Consider the following 17,106-nt stretch of genomic DNA (forward strand, 5'->3'; position numbering starts at 1 on the left):
AGATTTAAAACAGAAGCTACAGTTCCCTTTCTTCTTCGTCGATCTCCTCCACGCGCAGCTTCGTCCCGGCGCGGTTTTCTCCGAGATTCCGGCCCCTTTCTCTTCTCCAATCAATCTCCCGAGCTTCTATCTTGGTGGCGAGCTTCTCGACGGTGTCATCCCGATCATCTGGAGCCATTGGAGAGTGTTTTCTCCGGTGGAATTTGGCTCGCGGCATCTTCCTTTTCCAGCTCGATTTGGCGGTGGTCCTCCAAATCCAAGCTCCGATTCCCATCAGCAACATTCGGAGGTGGTCTTCCGGTGTTCCTGAGCTTCACTCGACGTTCATCCGCGTTCCACAGCCTTCCATCAGATCCAGAGACCAGATTCCAGATTTTCGGCATTTTCTTGGGTTTAGGGTTGTTTCAGCTCGTCGGGGGTGGTCCGTTGGCGTTTTTGAACCTTCCTTGAGCTGATACGCAGCTGAGACGATCCATTGAGGTCCAAAGTTGGGTGGTCTCGACTTTGGCACTCTTGTGTGACGGCAAGAGTGTGAGCTTGTTAGATTGGTTGAGAGATTGGATTGGTTTACCTTTTCAGTTCATTTCATTTCTGTTTTATAGCTTAGATTGGATCCATTAATTGTTTGTTATGTTTTTAGCAGTAATTTAGTATTTCATTACTTAAGTGAAGCTTAGTTTAAGTTAATTTGATGCTTGGTTAAGTGTTTAGAGTTTAAGTTCCAAATTAGGGTTTAAATCATGCTTTAGATTAAATTTTATTTCTGTCTTGTATTTCATTCCTTAGTTTAAGAGTGTGTCAATGATTTAATCTCAATGTAGGAGTGACAATGCGTTAAGATTTGATTATTGGCACATAGTTACTACAACATAGGTAGGTTTTAGTTATGCTTTAGATTAATTTCTTTACTGTTGTGTTTTCCTTTGTAGATTTAGATTTAAAGCTTTTAAACCCCCAACTCCATTTTTATATCGAAAACCCCAAAAATAGGAATAAAAGACAATCCTAAATTACATTCTACCGTTGGTTCCTCGGATCGATCCTGGGCTCGTTACTACAACATTATTGTTTAATTAAGGGGTTCAGTGAAATATACATTTGTTAATTTGATAAGCCTATTTGTGACATTTAATATAGATTTTAGGCTTCATCACTGTTCAAGACCGAATGCAGCCATTTGCTTCACCTTTGTCCACAGTCCCTGGCCTATTTCAATTCCTCCGACTTCAACAACAATTGAACCATCATTTAGAATGGATACTTTCCCTGGTGTTGGCATTGGTTCCACTTCATATACAATTGGTACCCAAGAAATCCCTCGTTTTTTCCATTTGTTGCAACTATTGAAATGCAATACCATTTCAAGACGATTGAAGTAGCTTGCAGATGTAAACAACTCATCAACTATAGCAGGTAAAGTATATTCCGGAGCTTCTCCACTGCTACTTCCATAAAAAAACTTCAGGCTTTCATATGTATGCAAATTTCTTTTTCTCACAACATCGACATCCAAGGACAGGAAAGATGCTACACGCTCAATAATAGCTTCAGCAATGTAAGATCCCTGTACCTGCCCTGGTGCTCGCATCGATGATTTACTTGTAAGATTCGTCTTGCATAGTTTAATATCAAAAGCGAGAGCACCCCAGTTGTATTTTTTTAGACAAGTTATAATGGCATGTGAAATAAGTGGACTATAATCCTCTGATATGCCTGCATTTACCAACAAATTCAAGTACAAGGCCGTAATCTTTCCATCGGATTTAAAACCCACAGAATAGGTTATTTTCATTGGATGCCTTCCTCCTACCATTACCATATCCGTGCTACGATCAAGGTACATCTTTATTGGATGACGCAACTTAAAGGCTGTGAGAGCACATGCTGTTGCAATCTGTGAGCATCAGGGAAAAACCATAGTCTAACGGTTTATTAGCTAAATCATAAACATTCCAAAGCCAGAGAGGGAGAGATAGAGAATGACATCACACATTATTATTTTGTCTAAAATGTAGCAAAATGATATGATTGAACGATTTTGAGATTTTGAGACATTTTGACTGGATGTACAATGGGCTAAAAATATAAATTACATCTATCAACAAGAAAAATCACAAGTAACTGCAATAAGGGATGACTTCTTTAAAAATTTTAACATGATTTACCAAACCAATATAAACTAATTCTTTTATTGAGCATAACTTCATTACATACTGCCAAGTTTGATATTTTTTATTTCATGTAAGAATTCCATAACTCAACTTTGTTTCAATAATAGAGAAAGTTAACTAAGGAACTGGTTAAGAAATCCAAACATTGGTAGCAAAAATAAATATTAAGAACATCATGAAACAAGTTCCTACCATTAATATTTTTCTAAGGGATCCCCTATAATGATGCTAGTTTATGTGCTATGCAAAGAGTTCTGTAATCTGTATTCTACACTTATTATGCACTTCATACCGTAAGTGTGTTTATATATTGATGTTTGACCTGTCTTTATTGGATTTTGCGGCCCCGGTCTTCTTGTAGCCAGGCACAATGTAATACTTGATGTTGACTCTACCTTTGCAGTTGTTTCGGCTTGAGGAGTGGCAAAGAATGGTGGAGTAGAGGATGGATTTCAGGTATTCATCCGTGCCATCGAGGAAATGACTCCAGTAGGTGACTAGCATGTTGACCAGGGCATGCTTGGAGAAGATGACTTGTTTCAGAAGCTTTTTAGATCAAAGATACGAAGTGCATTGTTATAAAACTAGATGCACGAACACTTGCTTATACGGTTCTTGAAATAAAATACATTCGTAACCGTCACTAGCCCAAGCTCAATAAGGAAAATTCACGGTAAATGTGCATAGTATACCTCAGATACTGCAGATGATAGGGAAGGCCAGAAGACAGTTTGATGCAAATATTGAGATTGCCCAAGCCAATCCATGGTACTAATCCTGACAGCTCCTCCAAATCGCACTGACTTGATTGTGTCCACCCATCCTTGTTCATCAGCTTGGAACCTTTGAAATGAAAGCTGCATTGGGTACATGGAAAAAACAACAAAAAGGGAGGATAAATGATAGCCACCAACCTAATTGTTCACAAATATCTGTATAAGTTATTAAGGGTGTTCATAGAAGTTGATCCTTTAGCCGTGTCTGTTAGATGGTCAAATCTAGGCGCCAACTCAAAAATGTTGGCGTCCAAGTGTTAGTGTTCAACTACTTCTGATTTTCTTCATCTTTGAATTGTTAAATACATAGGGTATTTATAGGAATACTCAAGATGTATCTAAATAAATACATGAACCAATATTAAATGACATACATTCATCATCCGAAGAGTCATTCATGAATCCTCCAATATTCATGCTCCAGATGACCATACATTAGATTATAAGTCCAATTAATTTGATTGCAAGGTTGTAAACAGTCCTTGAGGGCTATTGATAGTGATTCCAGTACGTACTGGAAAATAATGGAACAAACCTATGAAACAGCTATCAAGGGATTCACTTCAACTTTCCTAAACCAAAGAAGAAATAGATGGATTACAAAAGAAAACAATTTGCACCATCAAACTGAAACTTATAATAAGCCTTAATAAATTAATGAAAAAAGAATTGTTTAGAAGTTCACTGAGAAACATATGAAAATACAACAAATGCAACTGCAAAAAAAAAATAAAAAACTAGTATCCAATTAACTTTTTTTTATACTTTCAGATCAAAAGGTCAAATTTATATACTTTGGTTCATGTTCAAGCAAGAGGATAACAATCTCATCGACAGTTAGTATTTCCTTTTAATATAGAACACTAAAAAGAAGGAATATCAATGATGAAACAAACCTGAAAATGCGAGCTACTGAGGCAGCGAGCAATCTGCTTGAACAAGGTAATCATGCAGCGTTGGAACTCTGTCGTGAGCATCAAAGACCAAATATTACCAAATATTAAGATCACTGACAAACCAAATAATACCTTATTTTTAATAGCTATCTAGAGGATCTGGCTTTTTGACTTGAAGCTGGTTCAAAGAAGACAAATCAAATATACAAATACTAAGATGAAAGCATAATGAAGTAGTTAACTTTTTCTACTTTACCTGATTATAAGATCTACAGCTTCTTGCTCAGTATTTTGTTGCACGAGTAATTATTAGAAAAACAAACCCAATAGTGGAACAAAAGCTAGATAAAGAAACTAGATAATTTACACGGACAGAACTTTACAGAATAACATATAATACAGTGCTTTGTGCTTGCATATTAATCCAGAAAACATCCTTTCACCTAAGTGACAATTTTTCCAAAACATCATCATTCACAAAACATCATCATTCACTAAAAATTTTCACAAGTTTTTAAACTTCAGTGACAACTTTTCTTTGGGGTCAACTGCTCAAGGTCGATCTGGTAACTATGCACTGCATCAAAAAAATTGGCATTAACTATGATTCCATTACCAAAAAAAACCACCATTCCATGAACTTAAATCTAAATAGAATTATGGCAACTATCATTCCATACCTATTCATAAATATGATCTTGTATGCACTCCGCCAACTCGGACCGAACCTCATCAATTTGTTCACGAGAGTACCCTATTTTTGTGAACTGTGAGCATACACAATTTATGTTAATGGAAAAAATAATCAACACTGATCACTTTGCAATTTTAAATAGTTTATGTCAAATAATTTGAGATAAGCTAAATAATGTTACTATTGATTGCAGCGAATCTCTCTCAATAGTCTCAACTTCTTCAATAATTTCTCTCATAAATCGCATCACAAAAAAACCACATTGTTTCGCAGGAGAGGAGATTGAGGAGCCTATATATAGTAATTAGAGTCAAATTGTTAATGAAAATTATACACATTACAATATATGTTAAACAAAAGTACACATACCTTAACTACTTCCCACTTAACATTTTTCCTACCTTTCCTTCCCTTGGTTGAATTAAACAATTTTAAGGCCCTTCATACGTTAAGAATATTTGTTAAATAAGATTTTTATTATAATAAATATTTACTAAAAGAAATCTGAACTCACATTTCCATTACGTATTTTGAATCATCATCGCGAATGCGGCAACTTAGGGAATCCAGCAGGTAAATAGCATCCTTGTAAGGTTCAATAACACTAAGATTCCAATGGAAATTAACTAGGCAAATACATAGGATTATACCGATTACGATCCAATGTATGAAGGGCCAAAATTGCATTGATTCCAATGCAGCAACCAAAATTGCATTGATATAGATTAATTAACCTTAATTGCAATTTTAATTTGCTACAAAAATTTGATTCAACAATCATCAGATCTTCACCTGGCTAGGCTACCAATATCTAATCCCATCGGATTTCATCCTAAAAAAATAGAACCATTACTTATCAACCGATATCGATTAAATCGGCTCATCTAATCTGCATCTACCTTAAAAGATATTCTAATTAATGAAAATATTTATGTATTAATTGCTAGTGATATCAGAACACCTGAGATTCTCAAGGACTTGATGAACAGGCCAGAGGTATAAATAATCATAGAATTATATCGTGGATTAAAAATGCCTTTTCTCTAATATCATACAGCTAACCAACTTCAATACATACTACCAAAGAAGCATAGGACTTTCATTCAATTATGTATAATCAAACAAATTTCCTTTAAAATTTTATAAGTTAAAAATGGATGTTATGCATTTGCAATAGCAATCAGAGAAATCCGTGTTAAAATTTCACTCTCAATATTAATTGATAAAAAAAAATGCTGCATTTAACATCACTAAGTATATTTAACCGCATATTAACTATGGAAACAAAATCCATAATTATTTTACCGGTATCAAGTAGTCCATTAGCTCTTATGGTACTAGAGTGTAGACCCTTGATACAAATATTTAGAAAAATCTCCACTAATTCAATTCTGGATGGTCCTATATGATGTACTTTTATAAGTAAACTAAGTTTCAAATAAAGAACAAACATCATAGGAACATAAATCACTAAACTAACAAGCATTACATGGAATTAAACTAAAGAAAATGTATCAACTAAAATCTATATAATGGAAGAGACATTTAATCAAACACTTGATGGGCATGAGTCAATGAAATCATAATGTGTACAAATTGAAACATAGGATGTGTACACTTGATGGGCTGAACGAGAATATTAAGATCCAAAGAAGCCGATTACGATGAGATCTTCATAATTAAACTTAAAAATTGATTTGCAGCTTGAATCATCAAGGCCACGATGCTTAATGTTCTTTGGAAATGGTGGTAGAAAGTAGTGTTCAGCAGCCCCTGCTTTCGAGATAAGATACAGACAATTCTCAGAAAGTAACAAAAACACTCACCGTTCAGCTTGTATCTGGCATCTAAGCTAAAGTTTTCAGTGGACCTTTTGCAAGTGAGTAAGAGTAATAAAATTAACTCGGACGAACTTTTGATCTGCTTTAATGCATCACCCGGGCTCTCCTTCCAGGGGGAAAAAAATGGCTTGAACTAATTCCCCCTCTTGCTCCAGCTACATATATATAACTGCAAAACCAGTGAAGTGTCATGCACAGGTTTCAAAATCAAGTCTAGGACTGTGCCTTCATTCATGTGATGCTGCTTCACCTTTTTACCAGGTAAACATAAAAATGCTCTGCTAAAAAAGATCAACACATGCTCTGATAAGCAAGCACTTCGCATACTGTTAGCAAACCTGAAGAATATCACGGACAGAAAAGTTAATGCATATAACTTTCTGAATACAGACCAACAACGTTACAATCTGCGATCTTACTGAAAGCTCAATGACACTCTAGTTTTATATATATATATATATATATATATCCCATGCAGAGGTGGGTACTGAATTAGAAATTAAAGCATCAGTCAATGGAGAAACAGATCATAGGAATCAGGGGAGGGGGAAAATTGATGCAGTATGAATCCGGCAAAATGGCTAGTTCGGAAAATAATCAAAAATAAACAAAATCTTATTCTAGAGGGATGGAAGAAATTTTACCTTTCTTTCTTCCGTTCCTCCTACTCTCGAATCTGCTCTGCGAGGAAGGAACTAAGATCGAAGGGTTCAGAGGAGTTGAGGAGCCGTGAGAAGATTAGGAAGGGTAAGCTGACTTTGATTGAGGAGATGGGGAAATGCGAGATTAGGGATCTCGACTTGGAGGAGTTGGGCCGGCGTGAGGAGTTTTGCGTGAGGAGTTTGGGTCGAGATTAGGGTTCAGAGGAGATCACGCGGCAAGGAGAGGAGAAGGCGCTCGTGGAGAGGAGAAGGCGCTCGTGGAGAGGAGTGGAGAGGAGAAGGCGCGCGTGGAGAGGAGTGGAGAGGAGAAGGCACTCGTGGAGAGGAGAAGGAGAGGAGAAGGCACTCGTGGAGAGGAGTGGAGAGGAGAACTCGTGGAGAGGAGTGGTGAGGAGAAGGCGCGCGCGCGTTGAGGGTTTAGAGTTTAGCAAAGCGAGGGCTGCGAATTTATTTTAAGTGAGTTTAGGGGAAACATACACAACACTTTAAAAAACGTTTTTAAAAAAAATGTTGTCTTTGACCATAAACAACAACACTAAAGACAACACTTCATTAAAAACCGTTGTCTTTAGTAAAAAGTAAATACCATAGACAACGCTTTTCACTAAAAGCGTTGTAAAACAAAGAACGACAACGTTTTTATTAAAAAGCGTTGTCTATTGGGTGTTGTTGAATGCAAAAATTCTTGTAGTGGAACTACCGCACCAATCCCAAATTACATTTTTTTGGGCTCCTTCTTATTATGAGTGTGTTAGTCTCCCTGTGTTTAAGATATCGAATGTCCACTAATTAAGTGAGTTACTGACAACTCATTTAATTAATATCTAAGTCCAAGAGTAGTACCACTCAACCTTATTATCATGTCGGACTAAGTCCACCTGCAGGGTTTAACATGACAATCTTTATGAGCTCCTCTTGAGGACATTATCAACCTAGTATCACTAGGACACAGTTTCCTTCTATAATCAACAACACACACTATGAGTGATATCATTTCCCAATTTATCGGGTTTATTGATTCATCGAACTAAATCTCACCCATTGATAAATTAAAGAAATAAATATCAAACATATGTGCTTGTTATTATATTAGGATTAAGAGCACACACTTCCATAATAACTGAGGTCTTTGTTCCTTTATAAAGTCAGTATAAAAAGAACGACCTCAAATGGTCCTACTCAATACACTCCGAGTGTACTAGTGTAATTATATAGTCAAGATAAACTAATACCTAATTACACTACGACCTTCTAATGGTTTGTTCCTTTCCATTCGGGTCGTGAGCTACTGTTTATAATTTATAAAGTATCGATAACATCATCTTTTGTATGTGACACCACATACTATGTTATCTACAATATAAATTAAATGAACAACTACAAACAAATGTAGATAATTAGACCAAATGTGATTCTTTATTCTTAATGAATGTTTACAAAGCTTAGGCTTTCAGATACACTCCAACAATCTCCCACTTATACTAATGACTAAGTCGCCATATCTTCTACCATACATCCGATTCCCATTCCTCCACATGCCGATCGAATGCTTGAAGGGCCTTAGTGAAAGGATCTGCCAGGTTATCCGCCGATGCAATCTTGGCGATGACAACTTCTCCTCGCTTCACGATATCTCGTATCGTGGTACTTGCGCTTTATATGTTTACTCGCCTTATGAGCTCGTGGTTCCTTCGAGTTTGCAATCGCTATTATCACAATAAATTGTGATGATCTTGGGCAAACCAGAATCACATCTAAGTCCATTAGAAAGTTCCCGAGTCATACTGCTTCTTAGAGGCTGTCACATACTCAGCTTCCATGGTTGAGTCCAAAACACATTTCCTTAACACTCCTCCATGAAATGACTCCACCTCCTAAAGTAAACACATAGCCCGATGTAGACTTACTATTGTCCCTATCCGATTGAAAATCTGTAACCCACAGGGAGCAAATCATCTGCTTGGTAAACTAGCATATAATCTCTAGTCCTTCTCGTGTACTTTAATATATGCTTTACCGCACCAATGTCCTTGTCCAGGTTACTCTGATATCTCCTGACCATGCCTACAAAACAGATATCGGTCTCGTATATAGCATTGCATACATTAGGCTTCCTACACCAAGCATAAGGAACTGCTTTCATGTCCTCTATCTCTTTGATGTCTTTGGAGACATCTCTTTAGATAGAGCTACTCCATGTCTAAAAGGTAAGAAACCTTTCTTGAGTCTTGCATGCTAAAACGAGCAAGGATTGTATCTATATATGAAGCTTGGGATAGACACAACATTTTTTCTTGATCCCTTATAACTTTGATCCCAAGAATGTGTGCACATTCTCCTAAGTCCTTCATATCAAATTGTTTGGACAACCATACCCTTACGCGATAATACCTTGACATTGTTGCCAATTAACAAAATATCATCTACGATAGTACAAGAAATACCACCACGTTTCCGTTACACTTTTTATATACACAAGACTCATCCGGACTTTGAATAAATCCATATGACTGGATTACTTCATTAAACCGGATGTTCCAAGACCTTGAAGCTTGCTTCAGTCCATAAATGGACCGATTGAGCTTGCATACTAGATGCTCTTTGCCTTTTCAATAAATCCTTCCGTTGCTTCATATGGATGTTCTCTTCAAGACTTCAATTAAGGAAAGTTGCCTTGACATCCATTTGCCAAATCTCATAATCCATATGAGCAAAGAATGGATAAGAGTATCCGGATAGACTTAAGCATGGCTACCGGGTGAAAAGGTTTCTCATAATCGATTCCCTCTTTCTCAGTGTACCTTTCGCAACAAGCCTAGCTTTGAAGGTTTCTACCTTCCCGTCTCCCTCTTTTCCTTTTGTAGATCCACTTGCATCCAACGGCTTTTACACCATCGGGTGGTTCTACAAGCTCCTGACCTTATTAGAGTACATGGACTCTATTTCGAATTCATTGCCTTTTGCCAAGATGTCGATCTATATCTTGGAGTGCTTCATTATATGACCGGTCAGGTTCATGTTTACCCGGATCAAGTCCAAGACTCTCCCAAAAACATGAATCTTCAGTGCCTCACAACCCTCCCACTACGACGAGGCACCGTCTGTGGTTGTGTATCATGTGTGACACGTGTTGCCTCTTGTGGTACTTCATCTTGTAATGTTGGTACTAAGTAGACATGTCCTCTCTAAGTTCTTCTAAAACGACTTTACTACCGGGCTTGTGATCCATTATATAGTCTTCTTCTAAAAGCGGGCATTGGTGCTAACAATGACCTTCCGTCTTTAGGAATATAAAATAAACCACCTTTCGCCTTTGGGATATCCTACAAACACGCGAACTTCAGTACGAGATTCTAACTTATCAAGATCTGGTTTCAGACATGTGCCGGACTACCCCAATCCGAATATGTCTTAGACTGCGCTCATTCCACAATTCTATGGGAGTAGAAGAAACTGATTTAGAAGGTACTAAGTTCAGAACATATACTGCTGTTTCCAGAGCATATCCCCAAAATGATTCTGAATAACTCATCATCGATCTAACCATCTCCATAAGAGTCCTATTCCTTCGTTCTGCTACACCATTCTGTTGGGGTGTTCCAGGTGCAGACAATTGGGATTGAATCCCGGCCTCTGATAAGTAATTCCTAAACTCTCCTAAGAGGTATTCGCCACCACGATCAGATCGTAGTGTCTTGATACTGCCTTGTATTCTTTGAACTTGTCAAAGCATTCGGACTTGCGGCGCATTAGGTAAATGTATCCATATCTTGAATAATCGTCTATGAAAGAGACAAAATATTCAAAACCTCCTCTTGCCTGGACAGACATAGGACCACACAAATCAGAGTGAACCAACTCTAACACTTCTTTGGCTCTATACCCCTTGGCCTTGAACGACCTCTTGGTCATTTTACCTTCTAAGCAAGATTCACAAGTTGGAAAATTTTCCAACTCTAATGAACTTAAAAGTCCATCGGCTATAAGACTCTGAATCCTACTTAAGTTAATATGACCAAGCCTTAGATGCCAAAGATATGCTTGGTTCATTTCTGAAGGTTATTTTCTCTTATTAGAATTAGAAGATGAATTATAAATTTCCATGTTTTGCTTTGTGGAAGAATTTGGATTTAAAATATACAAATTGCCAACTAATGCACCAGTACAGATAATCACTTTATTTCTTTTAATAACTACATCGTTACTGAAAGAAACTGAATATTCATCTAAAAACAATTTAGAAACTGAAATTAAATTCTTTCTAAAACTGGGTACATAAAGACAATTTCTTAAAACCAAATTTCTATTTCTACTAAAAGATAAGTAGACGCCTCCCACTGCAACAACTGCCACCTTAGTAGCATTGCCCATGAGATAATCGTCGGGTTTCCTGGAACCCCTGCAAGGAATTGCAGACATTATCAGTGGCTCCCGTATCTACACACCAGGTGCTGGTAGATAACACCGCTAAACATGTTTCAACAACTAGAGTATGAGATATACCTTTGTTTTGGTTCTTACGAGGATAGTCCGCCCTGCTTATAGATGAAGCACTTGCCCTTCTGCTTCTTCATTCCAGCTCCTACTGAGATTTATTCACTTTCTTTGTTGAACCAGTTTGTTTCTTCTTCTTCTTACCTTCGGTTTAGAAGTAGAACCATTTTCAGATAGTGAATTTGAGCATTGTGACGAAATAACCCTTCTGCTGTTTTCAGTAGTTCCCCTAATGAATAAATCCTTTTATTCATATTATAGTTCAGTCGCTCAAAACTTCTAGGTAGGGTTTGGAGGATCATATCGATCTGGGTTTCCCATCAATTTCTCCTCCAAGGATCCGATTTCGTTCGGATAAGCCATCATGTTTAGGATATGATCCCTTACAGGAGTACCCTCTTGCATGGTGGCTGTCATTATCTTTCTCATAGCTTCTTGTCTAGAAGCCCTATCCTGATGACCAAAGAGTTCCTTGAGATTGTTCATAATATCATAAGCTGTTGGTAAATCTTGATGCTGATGTTGCAATACATTTGACATTGAAGCCAAAATGTAACACCGCGCCATCTCATCTGCTTTTACCCATTTCCTATGATATTCAATCTCCTCTTGGGTAGATTCACCAGTGGGTGCATCAGGGCAATGCTCAGTCAGTACAAATTTATAGCTTTCAGCAGTAAGAACAATATCCAGGTTTCTTTTCCAATCTATGTAATTTGGTCCAGTAAGTCTATTTTGTTGAAGTATGATGGACAGTGGGTTGAAAGTCATCCTAAGAATCACAAATAACTTTTGGTCAGAACTCTAAATTTAGAATAATATTGATTCCTCAAACAATACTATTTTAAATTAACCAACACCTTAAAACACCGTGAATTTTGTATGCCACGTTAGTGTGGACGTATACAAATTCAACATTTGTAAAAGGAGGGTTTTAACCCATTAATTTTATTATCTTGTCAACCTAACTTTTGACAAATAAAATTAATAGTTGGTATTATTTGGTCACACAAATAATAGCGGTGATTGGGAGGATACTATTAGATGTGTCTAAGTGTACACCATTACTTGACACTAAGTCCATTAATAAGATTATGCCCCTTCCGTTGGGGAAGATCACACGCCTTAATTAACTTCCTATAGTCATCCAAAATGGAAGTCTATTCTAGTGATCCGCAAACAAGCTCATCCGTTATGGAGGAAGGCACTCGAGCCAACGCAAGCTTGTTTGCATCACTTACAAACCAATAATGGAGACCATGGGATTTACTTAAAATCCTCTCCCACTTAGTTATTTATAAATGAGGAATTTTAACTATGCTAGCCTACTAAACTTGTAAACTAACATGCACAATATAAAAGCAATAAATAGAAAATCTAATTTTCAACTATTATGGCTTTTATCTTTAATTGTCCTCCGTGTGTTGTCATCCAAAGCTGCTGCCATATTTGGCCACCGCCACCGGGACATCCATCTTGCTCCGAGTTCCGCTGCGCCTCGGTCCTTAGAAGGTTCCACGCTTTGCAAGATTCGATCCATGACATAAATAGAATTTTACATTTTGATCCTATATTCCATAAAAGGAATGTACATGTATCTAGATCAAAATAAAATCCTAATAAAACTAAATACACCTCTATTTTAATACAATCATGCACACACATATAAATTGCCCTTGACATGTCTAAGGGTCCAATCACACACATAATAACTAAAAGCCATAATAGTTGGATCCTGCATCCATAGAGTTAGCACATCCTACTATTAACCTGCCTAAATTATGTATGACATGTGCATAATTAAACTAATACCCAATTACCAGAGGCAAAATCCTAGCCCTGATACCAATTGTTGGTTGCTACTCGGAAAGCCTATAGGTTCCACTGTACAAAAATTTTGTACAAAGATCTGAACCTTTTCCTAGCTACCATGTGTTCTTTTAAATTAAATTTTGGATCTCCTGCGGAACTTAACACGTTTGATCCAAAACTTAATCTATTTGTTCTTTTAGGTTTTGACTTGGATCTCCTGCGGAACTTAACACGTTCGACCCAAGTCTCCTTAAGTTATTAATTCCATTAAATATTAATTTCCAAAAGGTTCCCAAGATCGACGTGGCGAGGCACATGGCCTTCTTGGATATGGGAGCAACCACCACCGACTAGACAAAACCTTTAATAGAAAGCTAATATTTAATTTCCTAAAATAACTTTAGGTAACCAAAGAGAACAATCAAATCACAAGGAAAAGAAAGAAACAAAAGAACACAACTTCGAAAAAACATATTCGAAATACTAGAACGTAAGCCTCTTGTATTTGGTATTATTTCCATAAATAACTAGCATGATGCGGAAATAGAAATTACTAGTTATACCTTGTAGAAAAACCTCTTGATCTTCTACCGTATTCCTCTTCTAACCTCGGACGTTGTGTGGGCAACGATCTACCAAGATGAGAAACCACCAACCACCTTCTTCTCCTCCAAGCAAGGTTCGGCCACAAAGGAAGAACTTTACCAAAGAAGAAAATCAAAATACTAACCAAGCTCCAAGAGATGCTAGCTTTCTCTCCTTCTTCTTCTTCTTCTCCAAGTAGTATCCGGCCACCACAAGAACTCCAAGAAAGATGAAGTATTCGGCCACCACAAGAGGAAGAGAGGGAGAGGGTAATGGCCGGCCACAACACCAAGGAAAAAGGGAGAGAAAACAATAGAGGTTGTCCCTCATGAAGGCACCCCTACCCCTTCTTTTATATTCCTTGGCCTAGGCAAATTAGGAAATTTATTTACAATAAAATTTTCTTAATTTCCTTGACATGATTTATTTGAGAAAAATAAAATAAAATTTCCCAAATAAACTCTAATGGCCGGCCACATCAAGAGGAAGCAAATTGGACAAGTTTCAATCAACAATTAAAACTTTCCTTATTTGTTTCCGGAAATTTTAAAAATAAAATTTCTCTTTAAAATCTCTTCATGGTTAATAAAAGGAAATATCTATAATTTTAATTTTATTAACATGTGAATAATTTTAAAGAGAAAATAAAACATCTCTCCAATCTACAAATAAGGAAAGAGATCTAATCTCTTTCTTTAATCTTTTGTAAATCTTTTACAAGAGAGATATTTTAATTTTAATTCTCTTTTAAATTAAATCTTCCACATAATAATAAACATTAAAATTAAATTTTCTTTTTAATTAATTATGGCCGGCCCTACTAGCTTGGGTTCAAGCTAGGGCCGGCCACCTTAAACCCAAGCTTAGGCCGGCCCTAGCTTGGTTCCCAAGCTAGCTTGGCCGGCCCCCTTTAGGTGGGTATAGAAGGTGGGTATATGTGGGTATAGTACTCTATAAATAAGAGGCTACGATAGGGACCAAGAGGAGGAATTGGTTTTGGTCTCCCGATAAAATTAAGCATCCCATGTTCGCCCCGAACACACAACTTAATTTTATCAATGATAATTCATTCCACTAGAGAACTATCATTGAACTACCGCACCAATCCCAAATTACATTTTTTGGGCTCCTTCTTATTATGAGTGTGTTAGTCTCCCTGTGTTTAAGATATCGAATGTCCACTAATTAAATGAGTTACTGACAACTCATTTAATTAATATCTAAGTCCAAGAGTAGTACCACTCAACCTTATTATCATGTCGGACTAAGTCCACCTGCAGGGTTTAACATGACAATCTTTATGAGCTCCTCTTGAGGACATTATCAACCTAGTATCACTAGGACATAGTTTCCTTCTATAATCAACAGCACACACTATGAGTGATATCATTTCCCAATTTATCGGGTTTATTGATTCATCGAACTAAATCTCACCCATTGATAAATTAAAGAAATAAATATCAAACATATGTGCTTGTTATTATATTAGGATTAAGAGCACACACTTCCATAATAACTGAGGTCTTTGTTCCTTTATAAAGTCAGTATAAAAGGAACGACCTCAAATGGTCCTACTCAATACACTCTGAGTGTACTAGTGTAATTATATAGTCAAGATAAACTAATACCTAATTACACTACGACCTTCTAATGGTTTGTTCCTTTCCATTCTGGTCGTGAGCTACTGTTTATAATTTATAAGGTACTGATAACATCATCTTTTGTATGTGACACCACATACTATGTTATCTACAATATAAATTAAATGAACAACTACAAAAATGTAGATAATTAGACCAAATGTGATTCTTTATTCATAATGAATGTTTACAAAGCTTAGGCTTTCAGTATACACTCCAACAGGTCAGACGTGTCAAAGGCATAACAATGCTGGAGAAACCCTAAATGAATCATTTGTAATATCCGGCCAGTCCCAAGAAACTACGGACCTCCTTGACTGACTTCGGCTGTTCCCAGCTGGTGATATCCTCGATATTCTGAGGATCTACTGAAATACCTCGGCTAGAAACCACATGTCCTAGAAAACCAACTGAGGATAACTAAAATGCACACTTGCTGAATTTCGCATAGAGATGATGTCGTCGAAGAGTCTCCAAGACTACACGAAGATGTTGTACATGTTCCTCCTCAGAACGCGAATAGATCAATATGTCATCGATAAACACAATAACGAACTGATCTAGATACTCTAGAAAGATACGGTTCATCAAATCCATAAATACTGCTGGAGCATTGGTAAGCCCAAATGGCATTACCAAAAACTCATAATTTCCGTATCTGGTACGGAAAGCTGTCTTCTGAATATCAGAATCTTTGACTCTCAGTTGATGATATCCAGACCGCAGATCAATCTTAGAATACACTGATGTATCCCGGAGTTGATCAAATAAATCCTCAATTTATGGCAAGGGGTACTTATTTCTGACAGTCACTGGATTCCGCTGCCTATAATCGATGCACAACCTAAGAGTACCATCCTTCTTCTTGACGAGTAGTACCGGAGAACACTAGGGTGGAATACTATGGGGTTCTCCACAAGGACAACGGAATGCTCTTGCCCATGCATGCCATATGCAGCTTCTGCAAGAGGAGTTGTCTTCTGCTGACGCTGTGAAGATTGGGCTTTTGGTCCTCCTCGCTGAGTCTCAGACTGACCAAACTGTTCTCCCGAAACAGAAACCCCGGAGGATACATGTTTAGCTTTCAGCGAACAATTTCGGCTCATGTGCCTAGGCAGTTTGCAATAATAGCAAACTGACTATCCCAGGGTGCATGCAGAGGTGATGTGATCTCGGAATCCACATCGGGTGCAGTGAGGGTCACCGATGGACTATTTCCGGTTCTGCTAAGAAGACCAAGAACGTCCAGATGAAGATCGTTCTAACTTCTGGAATCGACCAGATGACCCAGAAGTACCCTGACCCGACTAAGTATGACTGCTCTGCTGCTGTCTGATAGCTTGTGGCTGCTGGATTTGTCCGGAAGTTCGATCAGTCAGCTTTCTCTTCTTGTCTGGATTCACTCTCTGCTGAGCAGACTCAATCATAAGAGCTCTATCCAAAGTCTCTTTGTATGATGAACTACCAAATCCGGCAATCTTCACATGAAGATGCCCGTCCAGTCCCTGAATAAACTGAAGCATACATGATCTATC

The 17,106-nt window shown here is 37.4% G+C and overlaps 1 protein-coding gene across 1 annotated transcript; it reads right to left on the reverse strand.

The window, feature by feature from the left end:
• Window positions 1-1,150: 1,150 nt before the first annotated feature.
• Window positions 1,151-16,677, reverse strand: LOC122004293 (indole-3-acetaldehyde oxidase-like). Its single transcript, XM_042559204.1, has 2 exons — window positions 16,426-16,677; window positions 1,151-1,894 (listed from the first exon to the last, which is right to left on the reverse strand). The coding sequence occupies exons 1-2, from the start codon at window positions 16,675-16,677 to the stop codon at window positions 1,151-1,153; spliced, it is 996 nt and encodes a 331-aa protein (XP_042415138.1).
• Between the last annotated feature and the right edge of the window lie 429 nt (window positions 16,678-17,106).

This window comes from Zingiber officinale, chromosome 7B (genome assembly GCF_018446385.1).
Source record: "Zingiber officinale cultivar Zhangliang chromosome 7B, Zo_v1.1, whole genome shotgun sequence".
Lineage (NCBI taxonomy): Eukaryota > Viridiplantae > Streptophyta > Magnoliopsida > Zingiberales > Zingiberaceae > Zingiber > Zingiber officinale.